Source organism: Rhinolophus sinicus, chromosome 2, assembly GCF_057876585.1.
Source record: "Rhinolophus sinicus isolate RSI-liver-muscle chromosome 2, RSI-T2T, whole genome shotgun sequence".
Taxonomy (NCBI): Eukaryota; Metazoa; Chordata; class Mammalia; order Chiroptera; family Rhinolophidae; genus Rhinolophus; species Rhinolophus sinicus.
Window position 1 is genome coordinate 26475744 of NC_142502.1, and position 20047 is coordinate 26495790.

The following is a 20047-nucleotide window of genomic DNA, read 5'->3' on the forward strand; positions in this document are numbered from 1 at the left end:
AATTCTTAATTACGTTTTTACTGTATTAACATATCAAGTTCACGGAGTGTTGAAAAAGAATTTCTTTGGGTATAATGTCTGTCCAATGAAGAAGGTCCTTAGGAGCATAAATATCATGTATAGGACAATATAACCTGTTTGGGTGGAGAAAATCAGATTATATGTTATCTTTAGAGTATTTCATGTTATAAATTGAGCTTCTAGTATGAAAGCTCTTCAATCTTCAGTTAAGGCTGTTATAAAGTAGCCAGCTCCTGTCTTCAATTCCAGAGTTCATAGCAAAATCAGATACGGTCGTTTAAAATTTACATTTAAAAACTAGGTTTAATTAGTTGTAAATTTAACATGCTTAATATCATAATTGTTAACAATTTTGGAATCGAGAAGCTCTTTGCTACCTTGATGGAAGCTATGGCCTCTCTTCTAGAAGTAATTCAGATATGCACATCAATGAAATTTTGAATAAAACTGTAGGTTGTCTCAGAGTTCTTAAGGTTCTCCTTGAGCTTTCAGAAACTCTTGAAGAAACCCACTTTAGAGTATGCTACATGGGAAAAACAAGTATTTCCAGAAAGATATGGGTGAATTATAATTTACTAAAAACATGTTAATCAAGAACTAGTTGTTGGCCTACATATTGTCTTCATCAGAGGCTGAAGTCCCAGTGGAAAGGAACTTACCCCATAGAGTCATAATATATGAGATTCCTTTTAAAGTCTTTGAATAAGGTAGCTGAGTATTGCCCTTTGCAATTGTTCTCCAGGATTATCCCTAGGTAGGAAAGTTATATAGCAACACCTGAGATCATTTTTAAATTAAATGTCCTTACACTATGAATCTACTCCTTTTCACGTAACCAGTTATCATAGTGCGTATCTCTCTCTGGGAAGCAATTCTTTTGATACACAAGTTAGTGGAGGGGTCAGCCAAGAGCCCTGGTGCCCTGTGTTACTTGGTTACTGGTTAGTTGAAGAACACAGGCGATTATTTAGGTAGTTGTCTAATTAAAAATAAAGGTCAAGGCTAGGTCCCTTCCCCAGTCCCATCTTTTATGTTATTAAAAATAATATGAACTGTATTTATTATGCCTGCATCCATTAATAATAGAGAAATATTTGAAGGGGGGTTGTTTAATGAATATAGTCAGTTGTGTAAATGAGTTTAAAATTCTTGATTAAAATAGCAGAAATCAGCCTCTTATGAACACATGCAAGTCAGTTTATGTTTGGGGTGGTGTTCCAGAAGAGTCAAGTCTAGAGGAAGTGTGTTTTCCTCAACGCTCACAGTTACCCTTCTCACTCTCAATCCATTCATATTGAAAATGATGAGTAGTGACTGGTGAGGCACGAATCAGCCAAACTCTCTTGGTTGTTATGGTTCGATATTGTGGTGTTTTACTGTGTTCTTTGGTTCTTACTCATTTCCAGGAATCACTCTGCACGATGAACCTGTCGACTGGGCGGCGGCAGGTGATCATGTTAGTCTCACGCTGGTGGGGATGGATATCATCAAAATCAAGTGAGTGAGAAAATGAGTTGAAATGACCACTGTTTTGGATATAGGACCTCAAAACACACACATTTTGCAATTCACCAGTTCAAATGAAAGAATGAGTATTCTGAATCTCATTTGGCCCCAAATTGGCAGTTATTGAAAGTATAAGAACGATAAGAAAAACCTACTTAAAATGGAAATTAATACATGTCAGCACACACACTTGACATGTTCTTTGAGTGAAAGCTGCACTGTGTGAGAATGATGTAAGGCTAACAGTGGTATAAAGCCACACTTTAACCCAGAGGGGGGTATGTAGAAAAAGTCCCTAATTTGCTTGATCGTTTTGCTTTGCACAGGGTTTTAGAGGGACTCCTATGTGAGGTGTATTTATTTATCCCCCAATTACCTTCTCTCCTCTTTTTGTTACAGTGTTGGCTGCATATTTTGTGGCCCCAAAGAACCCATTAGAGCTTGCACTCGTTTCAGAGCCCGAATCCTCATCTTTAATATTGAAATTCCTATCACTAAAGGATTTCCTGTAAGTTCCAAAATGTTTCATTATTACGGTTATTATGAATTCAAAGTCACTTTATCCTAACAAGTGATAAATTTCTTTACAAGTGATGATGCTCAGTTGTTTTCAGCGAACATCTTGTTATTCTAATCCAGAAAAACATGAAATTAGAATTTGAAAATCATTTTTAATTTGATTTTTATTTTGATCCTTGAACCTGAAGATTTTCTTCAAAAAAACATTGAGAAGAAATTTCATAATCAATAGGATACAAGCTGATGATAATAAAATTCATCTAGGCAAAGTGGTAGATACTTTTTTGCTGTTTTCTAAAGTTTGCCTGACTAATCTTACATTGGGTCTTTCTGTTTTTTGTTTTGTTTTAATATGCTTATTTGTAGCATTTCTGATTATAAAAGTGATACAAAGTTATAGAAAATTTTGGAAAACACAAGAAAATAAAGATAATAATGTTCTAGAATTGCATAATCCATAAATGTTACATTCCAGTGTATTTTTTACCCATTGTGTTTATGGTTGTTCACCCATTGGTGTTTATGGGTTTATTCTGGGGGTGCTTGACATAGGGTACACTTAATTGTGCTGAAACAACACCTTTAGACAGCATGCATGCTGTGAGGTTGGTTTGCAGATTTTCATTGACCAGAGTCATTTGAACATACACATTTTTGGGAGGAGGGCAATTTTATACTATAATGTTACTTACCCAGAAAAGATACTACTCCTTGTGCATAGCATGAATTCCTTGTTTTATGTGTAATTTTTTTCATTTATTTGGAGACATACTCTGTTTATAATTTGGTACCTTACTTTTGCTACTTAACACATGAGCATTTTCCTATTAGACTTTTTTTTTTCTTGATCAGCTTCTGTAGTACAGATTGTGCACGACAGTAAAAAGTGTTTCTCATTGGAATTAAATGGCTTGCCTTTGCAAATATAAAGAGTCTTTCACCATTTGACACATCTTTGCAATAAAAGTAAGACAGTAATAGTAATTGACCTTTACATTTTAAGTTAGTGATAGTATTTTAGAGTTTGGAAATAAATTTATTTAGCTCATTTAAATTCATTTTATACTTACGCATTTTTATTTGCGATAACTGTATACTATGCTTATAATTCTTTATAATTATTTCTATGTAAATTTGATCATATAAAATTATATTTATAAGGTACAGTTTAAGTATTTTAGTTTTATAATTGTATTCCATTTCTCCCATATGCTAAAAAAAGTAAAAGCTTCTCTCCAAAAAAATTGTTATAGTTGAAAATATTTAATTTTTAAACATTCAAAATTCATGTGTTGATAGTCAAGAAACTACAACTTAATTGCTATGAACAAATGGCACTCATTCTTAGAAAGCAGTATGTCCAATGGAGAGAAGCTGGAGAGGTTGGTTACTGCATGTTTTTACTCATGCAGCAATCATCTTTGCCAGTGGAGAGGTAGAGAGGTCAAGAGGTCAGTGGTTACTTTGAATAGTAATACTGTCTTCCTGCCTACTGTAGTTTCTTAAAAATAAGTATAAATTGAAAGTTTTTCAGTGCTGCGTTATGAAATTCTACCCGCATATATTGATTTACGAATAGCAAGATGAAATTTGTTTCAGAAAAAACGGACGTATTTTGTCATTGTCCAGTCAGTGGGAAGAAACCTTAAAAAAAATTTTTTTTAATCAAGTAAAGGCTTTCTAAGCAATTAAAATTTTACTGCTTAGGAACTAATTCCTTAACGCTGCATAAATATATTTGTTTCTCTTGGTTTATGTGCTACACTCTATTTAAGAAGGAAAAATAGAAGAATTTAAGTAAATTCATGTTTGATTTTTTTATTGTGGTGAAAGAAAATATTCATAACATAAGACTTACATTTTAACCATTTTTAAGTATACAGTTCAGTGGCATTTAAGTACATTCACATTGTTGTGCTACCATCAGCACCATCCATCTCCAGAACCTTTCCTCATCCCCAAACTGAAACTGTACCCATCAAACACTAACTCCCCACTCCCATCCCCCAAACCCGTGGAACCGCTATTCTGCTTTCTGTGTCTATGAATTTGACTCTTCTGGGCACCTCATGTAAGTGGAATCATACCCTATTTGTGTTTTTGAGTCTGGCTTATTTTACTTAGCATGTTTTCAGTGTTCATCCGTATTGTAGCATGTATCAGAATTTCAACCATTTTTAAGGCTGAATGACATTGCGTTGTATGTATATGCCACCTTTTGTTTGTTTATTCATCTGTTAATGATGCCCTGAAATCTTACCTTCTTCTTTGGGAAATAGCACTTCAGCTTTCCCTTAAGAAATTACCTCTTCTTATTGATTTATTTTGCTGCCTAATAGGTTATATAGTGCATTATAGTTTATAAAACACTAGATATTTTGATTCTCACAACCCCACGTGAAATACAGAGTCTTAACCTTTATCTGAAATTCTTCAGGCTAGTGTGCTTCAGAATTCAGAGATGTTCATATTTTAGAAAGGTGATGTGATGCATGCGTGTTATACAAAACCCACGACAGAATGGGGCAACACCTTGTAATTAAACATACTAATATTTCTTTGCCACAACTTATTGATTAATGTTAATGCTAAATGAAATAAATAGGACTAAAATTAAATCACTTCAATACAAGTCCCATTTTACTACTTATGTGGATTTATAACAATTAGGCAAAAGTAAGGTTTTCAGTATTTTGGAATTTTGGAATTGCAAGAAAGAGCTTGTGGGCTTGTTATAGTATTGTGCCCATTGACAGATGAGGAATTGGAGACTTGAGAGGTTGTGACTATCTGAAAAATAAATGATCAAGCCAGGACTCATAATCAGCACTTTTCACTTTGAAGTTCAATACTATTTTTCTTTTACATTATGCTGCGATTTGCTTTGAATTGTAGTTGACGTTGGTTATATATAATATGAATTAACATGTTAAGATAGTATATAATCACTTTCCATTTATTTACATGTAGATTTCTTGACTCATGTGTTCAACGGGTACTTTGTTTGTGCTGCTGTCTGTGAGACACTGTGGAGATAGACAGAACCTAACCCATGCTGCCACAACCCGTTCTTCATCCATCCTGATTTTACCCTGCAACTCACACATAGCTCGCATGGGTTAGAAGGAACTTACTAAGTTCTTGTGCCTCTGTTCTTTCAAATTTGGCAAGCCATGGAGGCCAGTTACCAATTTCTTAAGTCACATTTGAGCCCAGCGAAGGGAACCCTGCTTGTTCACCTGGTTGTTGTTGCACAAGGGACATTTCTTAGTTCTGTAGACCTACGTTTGTGTCACGTTGCTGCTGATTGATACCGGACCAGTGCACAAACGTAGCTCTCACCACTTTACCACGCATTGTTGAAGTTCTCTCCCCACCCACCCCACGCCCCCCCACCCCCACCCCAAGAGTTAGTTCTTCATTTTTTCTGGAATCTTTCCAGTTTATAATGGTCAGATGCCATTGAAAAAGAAAACTAATTTGCCTTTGTAGAGTAATGGGGGTTCCGTCGTGCCTTAAAAGAAAACAAAACCATGTGACTGATTTTCTCCATGTGTTTTAGGTGCTCTTTATGTCTTCATTCTTACAAGTTCATTTCACAAATATTTACTGAGTGCCAGTTAGACGTCTGACACTGGTACACATACTTCTTTTTCTCACAGAGTTCATATTTGCATAGGATGACAGACATTCAAACTAGCAATTATAGTAAAAGTGAGATGTTACGTAGAGAGAGTAGGGGACATCGAGGATGGGTATCTAGCTCAGACTAGGGGTTCAGGCTTCTTGCAGGAAGTGATACTCTCCTGGGAGCAGGAGGAGGATGAGGAGGAGTTAGCCCAGTGAAGCTGTGTTCTAGGCAGGGGGCATAGTACCTGCAAAGCCTAAGGGTCAGAAAGGGCTTGGTACATGTAGGGAATGAAAGCTCTATGTGTTTGAACATAGAACGCAAGAGAGGATGGAGAAAGGTGAGGCTGGACAGGTTAGGAAGGGTTAGATTGAGAAGGGCCTCAGTGTCTTGTAGTGGAATTAAAGTTTCTATGGTCTTAAGTAGCAAGGGCATATCATTAACCTTGTATTTTAGAATGTCAGTCGGGTAGGTATGAAGAAGGGGTTATGTGATACAAGGACAGGAGTCGTGGCAGAGAGACCAGGAAGGAGCCTCCATTTTAATTCACAGGAGAGAAGATTGTCCTGGACTACTTTTGTAACAGTGAGGAAAGAGAGAAGGAGACAGAACTAGAAAACAAAGTGCTGATTGAATCACTCGGAGTTTAGAAAGTTCCTAAGTCCAGGGTTGTGCATCCACAGCTAAGTCCTCCTTGTATTTCTGTTTTCTGAATGAGCAAACTGTTTTAGCCAGGAAATTCCAGAGTAGACGTGTCAGTGTTTCTTCGGGCAAACAGCGTGAAGCAGTATTTACAAACCGCAGAAACGTTCATGGCTTTGCCCCTTCCTGGGTATTCGATCTTTCCCAAAATATGGGCATCGTGCACATCGGTGCTTGTGATTTGAGTGGAGGACAGTCACTCTAACTCTGACTCCAGTTGACCTCAGCATAAAATTCGTCTCCGACTCCTGTCACCACAACCACTTGAAGATACTTAAGGCCTTTTTGGTGTTAAGTTTTCTTAAACATGAAACATGAACAATAATAGCTGATACCTAGGGCCATCAATTAAGTGAATGGTTACCATTTTAAAATGGCTGGGCACCACTTTCAGGTAGCCTCTAATTTTCCTCATTTTAATGAGAAGGATCCGAGGCTGGGGATGTTGCGGGGAGACGGCTGTTAAAGGACTTGCCCCAATTCATACGGCTGGAAAAGGTGAAGTTAGGATTTGAACTCACGTCTGCCTGACTTCAAAGCCATCTAAACTCCCATATAATATTTTATTCTCATTATCCAAACGATGAATCCATTAATTCCCGCTCTCACAGGATTCCCCTTCCCTCGTTTTTCTGATGCACATTTGTTGAACATCTGTACCAGGTGCTGTCTCTAATCCTATTTAATTCTCGTCACAACCCTGTAAGGAGGTTATGTAACTCACTAAAGTTGACACAGTAAGTGGTGGAGGAGATATCTGAACTGCCTGCCTGTTTCCCCTAGTAATAAGTTAAGGAACAACCTGATTGGAACGGTTAGACTTGGAGGAGGCAACTGGAGATCCTGTAGGACTCCGGGCAGCAGTGCTGACTTTAGTGTTAAATGTGAGCACCGAAACAATAGGCCGGAGACGCTACGGTAAGCAGTTTCTTTTCAATATTATGATTTTATGTTTTAGGTGCTGTTACACTACCAAACTGTCAGCGAACCTGCCATTATTAAACGATTGATTAGCGTTCTAAGCAAAAACACGGGTGAAGTCACCAAGAAGAAGCCTAAGTGAGTGTTTAATGCATAAGTAATGGACACAGGGAATTCAAGCAGATTTCTTACAGTTTAATTCATTTGTGTAGTGTATCTTTTGGTGGTAAGTGAAGTCTGTCTTTACTTTTCCAGAAATCACTTTCTTCCAGGACTAGATTAAAACAGACACAAAAACAAATGTTGAAGCTGCTATTTTCGGTATGAATGCAAGATATAATTTCTGTTCTGTATGGTGGTGGTGGGGTGTGAATTGTAAATAAACATGGAAATATTAACTTAGATGTATATGTGAAGTCCTACATAGTGACAATACAAAAATAAAGGCACTTAAAAAGTCACCCCTACATTTTAAAAGATGAATGTAATTTATGCCTAGCCACTGTTTCCAAATTCCAGCTGAGTGTTCTTCTTACCTTTCTTGTCATCTCCTAAATGAGAATCATTCCCTGTGCTAAGAATACCCCAGAAAGAAAGTGAACTGCACACTCTGTAGCTCCTTGGTTTTTCCCCACCCAGAAAGTGTTTTCCTTCTGCTCAAAATCCACCTGGAGCCTTACTCTGAGGTGATCACCATCGTGTTGGTCCCCTCCGGTTCCCATTAATATCTAGGCCTGGGTGTGGATGATTCCCCTTTGGCTGGGACAATGTTGGGATTTTTCAAAGGAAGTGCGTCCTGAGAACTTAAGTTTCTTACCCTGATTCAACTAAAGGCTAACCACAGTTTAGCTTGGCTGCTTCAGCTTTGGGGTTTTCCTCACTTCAGCCCTATGGGGAATCCCACCCAAAATCCCCTCTTTGCAGACCTTTTGTGTTCCTCCTCATTTGCACCTGTGTAAGAAGCTAAAGGTAGTTAGTGGGTTAATGGGTTGGGTGCGGGTGGAAGAGAGAATCTTCACACTGTTCTAAACCCATGCCTGTTTCTCAGATAGGAAGAAAGGGCTACTTAATCTCTCTTAAAGATAGTTCTTTATTTTCAGTCTGAATCGTCAGCTTCTAGCATGAATGTGTGCCATCACGTTCTGAGAAAAGTGATGTAACTAATGACTGACATTTCTTGAGGACCACTGTTTTCTAGGCTCTGGAATGCTTCTGCATGGTTTATAGTCACAGGCACCATGTGAAGCAAGTACTATCCTTTTACCCATTTTTCAGATAAGGAAAACGAGGCTTAGAGAGGTTTATAACACGTTCAACGTCATAAGGCTAGCAAGTAGCAGAGCCAGGATCCTAACCCAGTGAGTTGCTTCACATAAATGATACTCTTTTTGGCAGGAGCCAGGTTGTTTGACCCAGACAAGTGATTTGGAGAATTCTCAATCTGAAATTTGCTCATCCTGTCTAATCCTGAAATTTCCTCTTCCTTCTCCTGCTGCAGAGTCCTAGCTCAGTGATGTTGGGTCTTAATACAGTTAGTCTCATGTTAGTTTTCCCTGTCACCTTATCTGTGACTTAGTCCTTTTCTCTTATTTTGCACCAACATCATTGGGCCTTTTCCTTTCATCTTCACTCACAGCACATTGTAGACTCGATTGCTTTATATGGAGTGGAATTGAACTTTCTAGAAACTAAGCACAAACTATGATTATATAGATGCTCTCCTTCCTAAGGAATGCGACTTTGGGCTGAAATTGTCTAAAACAAATATTTGGAAATTTGGGAATAATTTTTTAGAAACTTGTTTGTCTTATTCTGTCTTTCCCTGAACTAATTTTTCAGAAGGCGAGTTCGTGATTGCTTTTAGAGCACATCAAAATTAAATTAGAGCACATTTTCAGAATGTCCCCTTTTGGGTTTTACCTCTTTTAGTAAGTGTGGGTGGGGCCCATGTATGAAGACTTTGGTTTGCTTGCTTATCTGTATGAGCCTGTTTCCCGTCAGTCCCATGCTCCAAGCCCTGTCATTTCCTGCAAACATCATATTGTGGGAAAATCTTCTTAGGTGAATTTGTCCCGAGCCTCTGTTAAAGGACCACTGTTCCTATGTGAGGAAAGACAGAGGACAGAAGGAGAGAGATTGAGCGTAGTCTGTTGGCATTGGAGATCATAACTCCCTCACACATAAATCCACCCATTAGAATTTTACTAGGGAAGACACAGGGATACAATGCGACTTTGGGCTGAAATTGTCTAAAACAAATATTTGGAAATTTTGGAATACATTTTTAGAAACTTGTTTGTCTTATTCTGTCTTTCCCTGAACTAATTTTTCAGGTATACATTGTATCCCTCTCTTAAAGTGAGAGTACCTCAATTTCTTTATTAGATAATTGAATCTCTCAGTTGTATGAGGAAATGAAAGGGGAGGCTTTGGTGAAGGGGCCTTGAGCATAGTTTAGGTTATAGGCTCCTTTAAGGGACAGAGTTGTATTTGGAAGATTGGTAAAAAATATGTATATGTGAACTAGCTAATATTTCTTAAATCTAGAATTACTCGTGTCATTTTTGTCAACTAACCCAGAAAAATTCAAAGCACATATTTCACATTAAGAAAATTATTTTTTTAAAGCTTTTGAAAAACTAACTTGATTTGTCGATTAAGTGTAAAATATTTATTTCACCTCTATTGTATATCCATTTGTTCCTCTTTTTTTTCTCACCCTTCATAGGTTGTTGACTAAAGGCCAGAATGCAGTGGTAGAGCTACAGACACAAAGACCAATCGCACTTGAGCTATACAAAGACTTTAAAGAGCTGGGGAGATTTATGCTGCGTTACAGTGGTTCTACAATAGCTGCTGGTGTAGTCACTGAGGTATTTTAAAGCAACTGCTTATGTATCCATGGCTCTGATGTCTTTGCTTTTTCTACTCTTTAAGAGTGATTACTGAGATTTTATGGCTTAAGGGAAACACAGTTATGGTATTAGAACAAGACTTAAAAATTTATATTAAAAAATTAAAAGAAAGATAGAAAGAAAAGTTTGGTCTTAGAACTTCCTGCAGTGAGCCTTCCAAACAATTTCTCCACTAATAATATTGCTCAAAATTAAAGGAAATGCATGGAAAAATCTGTTAAGTATGCAATCTAAATTATGAGAATACAGACTTTAAGAGTCAAATGATTTGGGAGGTAGTAATTTCATTTAATGCAAGAGCCCTCAGTAAGTTTTTTGCTTAAATAACTGGTTCTCAGGGCATGAAATGATTTGTTCAAAAAGTTCAATGAACATATCAGTAATGTTTCTGAAACAAACCTATTATCTAATGTGAGGTGCAGTTGAGTTTTGGAGAACATAGCCAGAAATGAACCAGAAAATTTAAAAGGGGTTTTATTAGTTTATATAATTACTTTCTGCATAACACTTACTGGGTATAAACTTTAATCATGGGGCTTTAGGGTGCATGAAAACTCAGTTATACACCATGTACCATGTAAAAGGCTCTGGAGTTAAAGTGGCACGTTTGTGTTACTGCTCCACTGATACCTAGCAGCACAAGTACAATATTTCTCCTTCCATTTGTTCTTCTATAAAAACGGGGGAATAGAATCTACCTCCTTGAGTTGTGAAATGAAATGACCTATAGAAAGACTTGGCACAGTCATTGTCACACATATAAAGCATTCAATAAATGTTATTTAATACCATTGTCATCAATATCACACTTAATCTATCAAAGTATCCCTTATAAAAGAGTATTCTAAAAATAAAATTGAGTCTCTTGTGGAAAATAATGGAGAGGTTATAGTTAATCTCAGAAATAGCATAACTAAGGAAGGGAAAAAGTTGCAGGAAAAAGAAAAAAAGTTTCATCTTGATGTAATGATTATTTCACTGCCATTTTTCTTTTGTTATTGTTCTTATAATATGATTGATGAAATTATAGCAAATAATGTTTTTTCCTTTACAGATAAAAGAATGATGGGGTCAGAATTTTACCATGTCTTCAAAATGCAAGGAAATAGCTAACTTCTGTTTTTAAAGAATCCAGTTAATTCAGTTAAAGGAAGAATGTGCCATTGATAATTTTTTTAAATGAGAGAAAATTAAAGTTACGATCAGCTGCAAAGAAGTATTAATCATCATTCCTGCAAAAATTTGAAGTTGCCCACTGGCAAAGAAAGGCTAATATTGTATTTTCATTTTTAAAAACCAGCTTTCCCTTTGAAGTATTAGTAAATGGATTTACTTTGTTGAGATTTATGGAATCTAGCAGAGATATGTTTTAGAAGACATTGGATCATCATGAAATGAACTCTACTTCCAGCCACACCACAGAAAGTTTACAGTTTTCTTTTGATTTTCAACTCTACTGCATACATTTTAAGGAAAAATAATTAAATTGGGTTGTTGAGGTAGTTAATATTTGACCTGAACAATTTTTTTCCCTTTGGTTAACTCTAAGAAAAGATTTGCTAAAGGTTACAAGAAAGGTTTTGTGTTGAGCCCAAGAATGTTCTTTCGCCAATAAGTAAACTTTTGAAAGACTAGTTTGGAATTAGTGGAAACTGTTACTTTGGTATCCAAGATATTATTTAAGGTGTAAAGCCAACTAATAAAATACCTTAGTTTGAGCATAACAGCAAAGTGTGTTTTGTTTCTTAAATGTTTGAGATTCTCTGCTACTATCACTAAATATGACTGGTGGTTTTATGGGATCCTTTTCACCTGAGTTTCCGGCCTCTTTCACATGAATTCTCACTTTTTATCCCAATAGCAGATCAAATTTAGTCTCATCCATTTCTAACCATAATTTAACTTTCTTTTTCCCGTTCTCACTTTTAGAATTACAAACATGATGACTTTATCTTGCATTACCTTATAGATTGTAAGTCCCCTGTGAGTAAGAATGATGTTTTTCTTAAAAGTTTCAACACCAAACTCCAGAGTATATTTAGTTAACAAGTGTTTGTTGAGCTGCCTCCTGGGTACAAGTTGCTTTAGAGTAGATTTTGTCCTCAGCTGAGCCCAGAATTATCTGTATTATAAACTTTTTAAATTGGGAAATGGTGTGGCTTGTGTATTGATGGCTTACTTGTCAAATTGTTTTCTTCATAATTGAAGAATGCCATTCATGATCAAGTGCACAGACCATAAATGTGCTTCTCGGTGATCACCAAGTGACACACCCATATATTACATTTCTTTACTGAAAGCTATTTGTGTAGTTGTCACTTCACAATCAACTTGCTAAGGTAAGAAAGTATATATATATATATATATATATATATATATATATATATATATATATATATATATATATATATTCATCAGGAATTTAACAGATACATCTGGCAGAAGCCTAATTGAAAGTGACTTCAGCAAAAAGGACAGGCTAGCGGTTGGTAGCACTGGCTTGGAAGCAGTCTGGATTGAGCTGCTCAGTGTCAGCGAGGACTCCTCTGTACTCTGCCTTCCCCAGTACTGGTTTGGCCCCAGGCTCCATACAGAACCCCTGTGATTCCATGTTTAGACCCTCAGACACTCATGCTAGGCAGGGACAGGCTAAAAGAGCATGGCTTTTTCCAGAAGCCCTAGAAGCATCTCATCATTGACTATAATTGAGTTTCTTTTCTTTTCTTGGGGTATCTTTGGTGTTGGATCTGAAGTGAATATCACTCAACACACAGAGCTGAGAATTGTGGGAGGGTTGGAAAATCAGGAAGGGGGAATGGATTGGCGGGGGCCGTGGCAAAAACAAGAAACATCCACTCTATTATATAAGATCATGATAGAATTCAGAATTTTAAATAAGAATTTAGCATAAAATGAATAGTAATGGCAGTAGGAGAAATGAATGAGTTTATTTCTTCCTCTTTAAATTGTGGTAAAGTGCAGTCTTTATCCAAATATGTTTACAATTGTCATCAAAGGGAGTGGTAATACTAAGAGAACCCTCTGTGGGAGAAGAGTGATGGCAGTGAGGTAAGTGACAAGAGGCACAGCAAGCATACCCAAGCTTGGTTTTGGCCTGGTTTCCTCCCCCTGAAACTTCGGGCCATACTAAATAGTACATCCACTTTGTGTCATTTTGTTTCAAGTATGTCTTGTCTTAACTTCTTATTTATGCTTTCAACATTTCATCACACTAGTGGCTTTGTCCTCTGCTCTTGACTCTGTGAGATTCTACTGATCTGAAAGCATTACAAATCCATCTTTTGACTTAGTATTTTTAAATTTTTCTTCCATGTTCATTATTTATGGTAATATGTGAGCCCCCTATATTGTGAGAAGTGTTTTTGAAAACTATTTCTGGACATAGGCTTTTCTTCCATGAATCTGCTGATCAAGGATAATTTTAACCATTGTTAAATGTAGTAATTCAATTTTACAAAATTTGGAAAATACAGAAAAGTAGAGGGAATAAAATTCACCCGTAGTTCTAGTGCCTAAATATTACTCGTGCTAACGTTTTGATGTATTTTTTTTCTCAGTGCAAATGTAATTCTTTTATGTAGTTGTGATCACTAGTCAGCATCTTTTCATTTTATAATGTAGTCAAGATTTTTCAATAGAAATATTAATAACTTTTTTTAAGGATGTAAAAATACAAAACTGCATACCATGATATAGAGGAATTAGTCAAGATTATGCAGCTAAAGAAAAAAAAAAAAGCTTCCAGATAAGAAGACCCAATAGAAACTACTGGGTCTTCGCCTTCCAATTTCCCTCTAAAATAGTCATAGAAATAGGTAAATAGAAAACAATCATTTATTCTTTCTAAATATGAACTTGCCATGGTACCAGCACAGGAGAGAGCTCTGGAGTTCAGGTCTTCACAGGGCTGACAGTGCAGCCAGGGTGGGGTTCTCAGTACTATACAAATGAGAATTCATAGTATGAAAACATCCAGGAGGCATCCCCTAAAGACAACACGGAAGGGACTAGGTGAGGAGGGGGAGCCATTAATGCTGAAGTAAAATTTTACTTATAGAAAAGTTTCTCTTGAGTCCAAGTAACTGAAACTGTAATCACAACCTCCTTCCAATTCAGAAATTAGTAGGGGATGGGGGAGGCAAGCTTTGCATTGGCAAAAGCACCCAAACGGAAGCTTTTGTCTTCCAAACTGGCAACATTCAAAACCCCACCAACAGTAAAAACCATTCTTTAGAAATCCACCCCCAATAAAAGCCACACTAATGAGAATCTTAACAGTGGGACTGAAGCTGGCACAAGCCCGCAGAGCCATGCACTGACGAGGGATGGATGCAAGAGGCAAGATGAGCCTAACCATAACTCACTGCAGCCCCTCAAAGCCCTTAGGCATCAGGGGTCTTGAAATCCTAGAAAAAGAGGAACAGATCGAGTCATCCACAATCTGGTTCTTTGAAGATGCCAAAGCTATTTCAAGATTTGACAAAGAAAAATATCAAAAATATAAAATACTAGGGTTGGGATGAGGCATATAACTATACATGATGAAGATTAGTTAGAATAGATTCATCTTTTGTGTCCCAGCTCATTGCCACTTTCTCAGGGAACCCCTGGCCTCTGACCCGTGTACAGGAAAATGGGTTACCATGTGCTTTCCTAGGAACTTGTCCCCATCCTTGAAATGCTTTCATGGCTGCAATTTTACATTTATGTGTATGATTAATTATTGTGTTCTCCATCCACTGAAATGTAAGTCCCAACAGGAAAGAGACCTTTTCTGTTATGTTTACTATTATTTTTCAGCAACTGGTATAGTCCATGGATTCTTAAATGAAAGAAAGCATTAATGCTGGTGGTAGCATTATAATTTTGAGCTCTTTCTGCCTGTATTCTCTGAAAATTACAAGCTTTTATTTCTGTTATAATGTGTGTGAAGGGGCTTTTTTTATAGTAAAGGAAAAAGAAAACTTGTTACACACAAACTTTAGAGCTGCTTCTGTCCTCTTGTCTGGTGAACCTCAGCCCCAGTCGAGACTTTCCTGAACTGGGGTGAGCTTCTTAAACCTGGAAGATTCAGTTGTGCTTGCATTTCAGAAGGGGAACCAGCAATCACCTGGCTGCCAGGGATTCTTCTAGCACCCAAGCGGGCTGTGTGGTGGCTAAAGGTAATTGATGCATTCTTATTTTCCAACACTGGGCTTGAATATATTTCTTTTTATTTAGAGATGATTAAAAAAAAACCAGTAACAGGCCTGTGAGAAAATCTGCTGGACATGAAGAGTAGAGTTCTCAGCACATGGAGGCAAAAACCTTTCAGGTGTATTGCTGGAAACAAGTTTTCTTAACGGCTGCATGGTGTCTGTAAGGTGTAAGACGGTTGTTGAGTTGAGAAAAGAATCAGGATAGGTTAGAAGGGGGGCTACACGGGAACATGGATCATAGTAACAAAATTCAAATATTCATTGAAAGTTGTAAAAATAGAAAGTGGAGTTGATGATATAGACGTTGTCCTTGGAAACCACCCCGAGATGCAGACACATGAAAGTGATGAACAGGAAGACCCCAGGATTGCACTTGAACAGAGTACAGCGTATTTTATGTAAAACATCACAAAGGGACCAGAGCACTAAATTCCAAAAGGCAAAGAGACACAGGAGCTAAATATATAAAACTTTACATTAGAGGGATTGTAACCCACACATGCCTTACTTAGCTATGGCCTTGCTTATAGGTGGGGGTAAGAAAGTCTCAAAAGACGTCCTTCTGGGAGAGGGGGGAAGGGCCTGTAGGGAGGCAGGATTTAAAATGCGCAGATCATAAAGAAGTTGTTCAAAACTGTAAAATGGGGTGTCATGGGAGAAAGTTCTGCTCAAGCATCTGTTGATGCCCATCATTTGTTGATGCCCGTCAAAGCCCGCCAGGACACAACTGTAGTGAAAATTTTTTCTGAGGGTCACTGCAGCAACGGAGACCACACAATGGAGGTGCTTCTTCGTAAGAAGGTGCAAGGAGCGGCCTGTGAAAGCATTTGAGCACATGTAGGCGATTTTGAGGAGGGCTCCAGTGAGTGAAGGTTTCCTTTGGATTGATGGGGTGTTGTCAGAAAGTGGGAATCATTCTGCACTTGGGTATCAATTTTTATCTGGGAGGTAGGAGAAACGGGACTGGGTCAAGCAGAAGCAGTTGCTCATGTGAACCACAAGAGGGGGTTGTTCCGTCATTTTTCCGGTTGGCACAGTGACTTTTGGTCAGTCTGACTTCATCAGGATCACAGTGACTTCGCCTGATGTCGGAGACTCTGGGGTTGTTAACGTTCAGGAGGAGAGCACCGTGGCCAGAGAAGTTTAAAATCAACCAAATATAACTCTTAGAAATGAAAAACGTAATAATTGAAACTAGAAACTGGTATCTAGATTAAACAGATTAGGTACAACTAAAGAAAGAATTAGTGACACAAATATGTAATATATATGCATAAATATATAATGTAATATATACGTATGTAATATATGAACTGCCCAAATATATGTATATATAATTCATATGTAATGTAATATATGGAATTAGAGTATAGCCCTAAATATTTTATTATCAACATACAGGAAATAAATGAACTAAATATTTAACAAGAAAACCTAGAAAAGATACAAAACAACTTTCTTCAGGAAATACATCTCTAAGTCCATAGTGATATAAATAAATGATGGCATACATAAAGGGGAGAAGAGACCAATCTCCCTTGCAAAAGCATTCCAAATAATTTATGTAGATACTCCATCCTCAGAAGGTGCGGCCTAACTCCCATTCCTTAAATGTGGTCTGAGCATGGTGACTTTTACCCAAAGATTCAGTATGGAAAAGAGGGGAAAAGAAAGAATATAGAGGAGAAACCTGACAAATATTACCTCAGCCAGATGATCAAGGTTAATTAACATCAACAGTGATTAGGCCGTGTTGATTAGGTATGTATACCTTTGGTATGATGTAGTGAAAATGGCACTCTACGTCTGTGGTTTTCTCCCAAAAACTCAACACCAGTCTAATCATGAAGAAAAAACCCATGTTCCTGTTGGGGGGGCCGGAGGGGAGGTTCCTCTCTGACCCACCCACTAGGAGTCCTGTTGTCTAACGTTGCCAACTTCCCGCAATACCTTATATATTCAATCTTAAAGAATCGAAGGTATAAGTTCTCTTTCTGGAAAACTGTTTATGTCATCCCTGAATTCCACATTTCACAGAGAGACCCTATCTCCTGGTTTGCTGTTTCTAGCACCTTAAGAGTGTCATGCAGATTTCTGGTATCTGTTCTGCCTAGAGCTGGTCCCTCTGCAGATCTCTGCATGTGCCTTAGTTCTTGATCTCTATGGGCAGCCACGATTCCCTCCCAATGTGAAGAAATAGAGAAATCTGTGGCCTTATTCCTGGTGAATTGTATAAGTGGACCAAGAAGCCCATGCTATAGGGTTTGCACGTCTTCTATTCCAGATATGCTTGAAAAAATTCTGCTAAATTTCTTGGATAACAAGATGTGGTCCTTGGCGTTTCTTATGAAACCCTTCTTTTGAAAATTGGTTCTCAGACTCTTTCCCTTGATCCAATTGGGTCTGACTGGGGAGTTAGGAAGCCTAGAGGATCTGCTGCTGCCAGGGAGCTGGGGGTGAAGGGATCTGTACTCTGGTAGGTTTTGAAAAGAAGAAAAGATCAGCGCGCACTCATTCTAAGGTCTTGTGGGTCACTTATTTCTAAATAGCCCGTTGTGCTGAGCGATCCTTTTCACTTAATACATTAGGTATAAAGTATAATTTCTCGGATTATCCTTGGCCATTTGGCCCAGGAAAACTGCACCTTAATTGATTCTAATGTGTGTTCCTCCCCAAACATCTGGTCACAAATATTGATCAAGGCACCATGGAGTTAGATCGTAGTAGCTGCTTTCACAGCTTGTGTCCTTTGTAATATTAGTTTGACACCCCATTAGCTAGGTTTAATTTTTCTGATTCTCAGAGTAGTGTTCTCAGGCTGGTGGAGGCACACATCTTTATCCTGCCAGGCCCCAAATTTCCTCCACACTGGTCACATGATATATGATATTGGAGAGGCTTGAATTCATTTAAAGTCTGAAGAGCCAGGAGGGAGGAGAAGGACTAAGGCTCAGATAGATAATCCAGCAGTCAAGGTTATTATGGAGACGGAAGGAAGATGGGATCCCAAATAGGTATTTCCTCTGCCTGGAATTACCTTCCTCTTGTCCGTCATTTAATTTCCTCTCCACTGATCCTTACTCATCTCCAAAGTCTCATCCTCTGATGTCTTCACTCAAATCACGAGGGGCGCTCTGTTCCCTGCCTTGTTGAGCGCCTACCTCCACGGTACTCTTGTGCGTCCATATTGTGATTTTTATTTACCAGTCCGCCTTCCCTAGTAAAAGGTGAGCTCTTCCTTCAAGTACCTGTATCTTCACTCATGGCTCCTGGCATATAGGAGACGCTCACTTAAACTCATTGTGTTACACATCCTGGCACTGTAGTCTGCCTGGGTCGGGGTGTCCAGAGCCCCCCAAGCACTTCAGAGCTCACTAAACGAGGATTGTCTCCCTCCTTTTCAAGGGAGTCACTTCTGTCAGTGAGGTAAAGGCACCCTATCCTCTTCTGGAATATTCTAGAAGTACTAGTTCTCTTAGAATGTTGGTCCTCCTAATACCTCACATTTAATAATTTTTGTCAGTTGAGCTGAAGGTCTTGAGTCCTCTAGCCTCACTGTGCAGGACCTGGCACTAAATCCACCCACTGGGGTGTGGTGGGGACAGATGTTTGCACATGAGCAAGTAATTTTGTTGCAGACATTTCTAGAAAGGGAATTGCTAGACCCAGAGCAGGTACATTTGAATATTGACACTGCCAGGTTGCCCTAACCAGTGTTCAGTGAACCCTCCTGGAATAAGAGACACGTGCTTTTCCACATCCTCACACAGAGTGGATGTTATTGATCTTTAAAAATGTTTTCTGGTCTGATTGGCAAAACAGGGCACCTCTTTATATTTTGCATTCCGTGATTAACAGTGAGACGGACCATCCTTTCGTACATTCATAAGCGAATTGTATTCCCTTTGCTATGAATTGTGTTTTTATATCCTTTGCTTATTTTTTTCTGTTGGGTTGTTCATTTCTCTTATCAGTTTGTAGAAATTGTAACATACATCACAGGTATGGATTTCTTATATGTTATATATCGTACATATTTTTGGTTTGCGTCTACACCTCCATGGCACACCTGGGAAGATGGGCACTCCCTCTGCAACCCTGGTTTCAGGATGGAGAGAAAGTTTAGAGAGAAGGCATCCAAGGTGAGGAGAAACAGATGAGCAATGGAAAAACAGAGTCTGTCTTCCATCACCTCTGCGGGGTGAGGGCAGCGATGTGTTAAGGGAAAAGCATAAAAAGGATTAAGGTTCATTTCTTACTAACTGTACTTTTGGACAAATTAACCTCTCTGAGGCTCAATTTCTTCTACAAAAGAAGGGAGGTAATGACACTTACTTTACATAGGATTGTTGTGTGGAATAAATGAGTAAATTCATGTGAAAGACTTGCTTCAGGGCTTGGCACTTAATCAGTGTTTGAGTCATGTATAGTTTACAGTGTGAACCCAACAATATACACACAGAAACTTTTTGACAATTTTAAAGTACGATGAACAGATAAGCTGATGATAGTTTAACACATTGTTATTTATTTCTTATAATGTACTAGAAGTCTGAAATATTTGAGAACTCTCTTCATCTAGAGTTTGGAGACTGGAATACTCTGTCAGGTCACCT

General features: G+C 38.0%; 1 protein-coding gene across 2 annotated transcripts in view; it reads left to right on the forward strand.

Moving 5' to 3' along the window:
- HBS1L (HBS1 like translational GTPase) overlaps positions 1 to 11936 on the forward strand; it is a 76171-nt gene extending 64235 nt beyond the window's left edge. For both annotated transcript variants that reach the window (XM_019732730.3, XM_074333612.2), the window contains 5 exons: positions 1428 to 1518; positions 1927 to 2035; positions 7335 to 7435; positions 10026 to 10170; positions 11267 to 11936. In XM_019732730.3, coding sequence (XP_019588289.3) covers positions 1428 to 1518; positions 1927 to 2035; positions 7335 to 7435; positions 10026 to 10170; positions 11267 to 11278 — 458 coding nt within the window. In that variant the 3' untranslated portion in view covers positions 11279 to 11936. The remainder of the gene's footprint in view (positions 1 to 1427; positions 1519 to 1926; positions 2036 to 7334; positions 7436 to 10025; positions 10171 to 11266) is intronic.
- The last annotated feature ends 8111 nt before the right edge of the window (positions 11937 to 20047 follow it).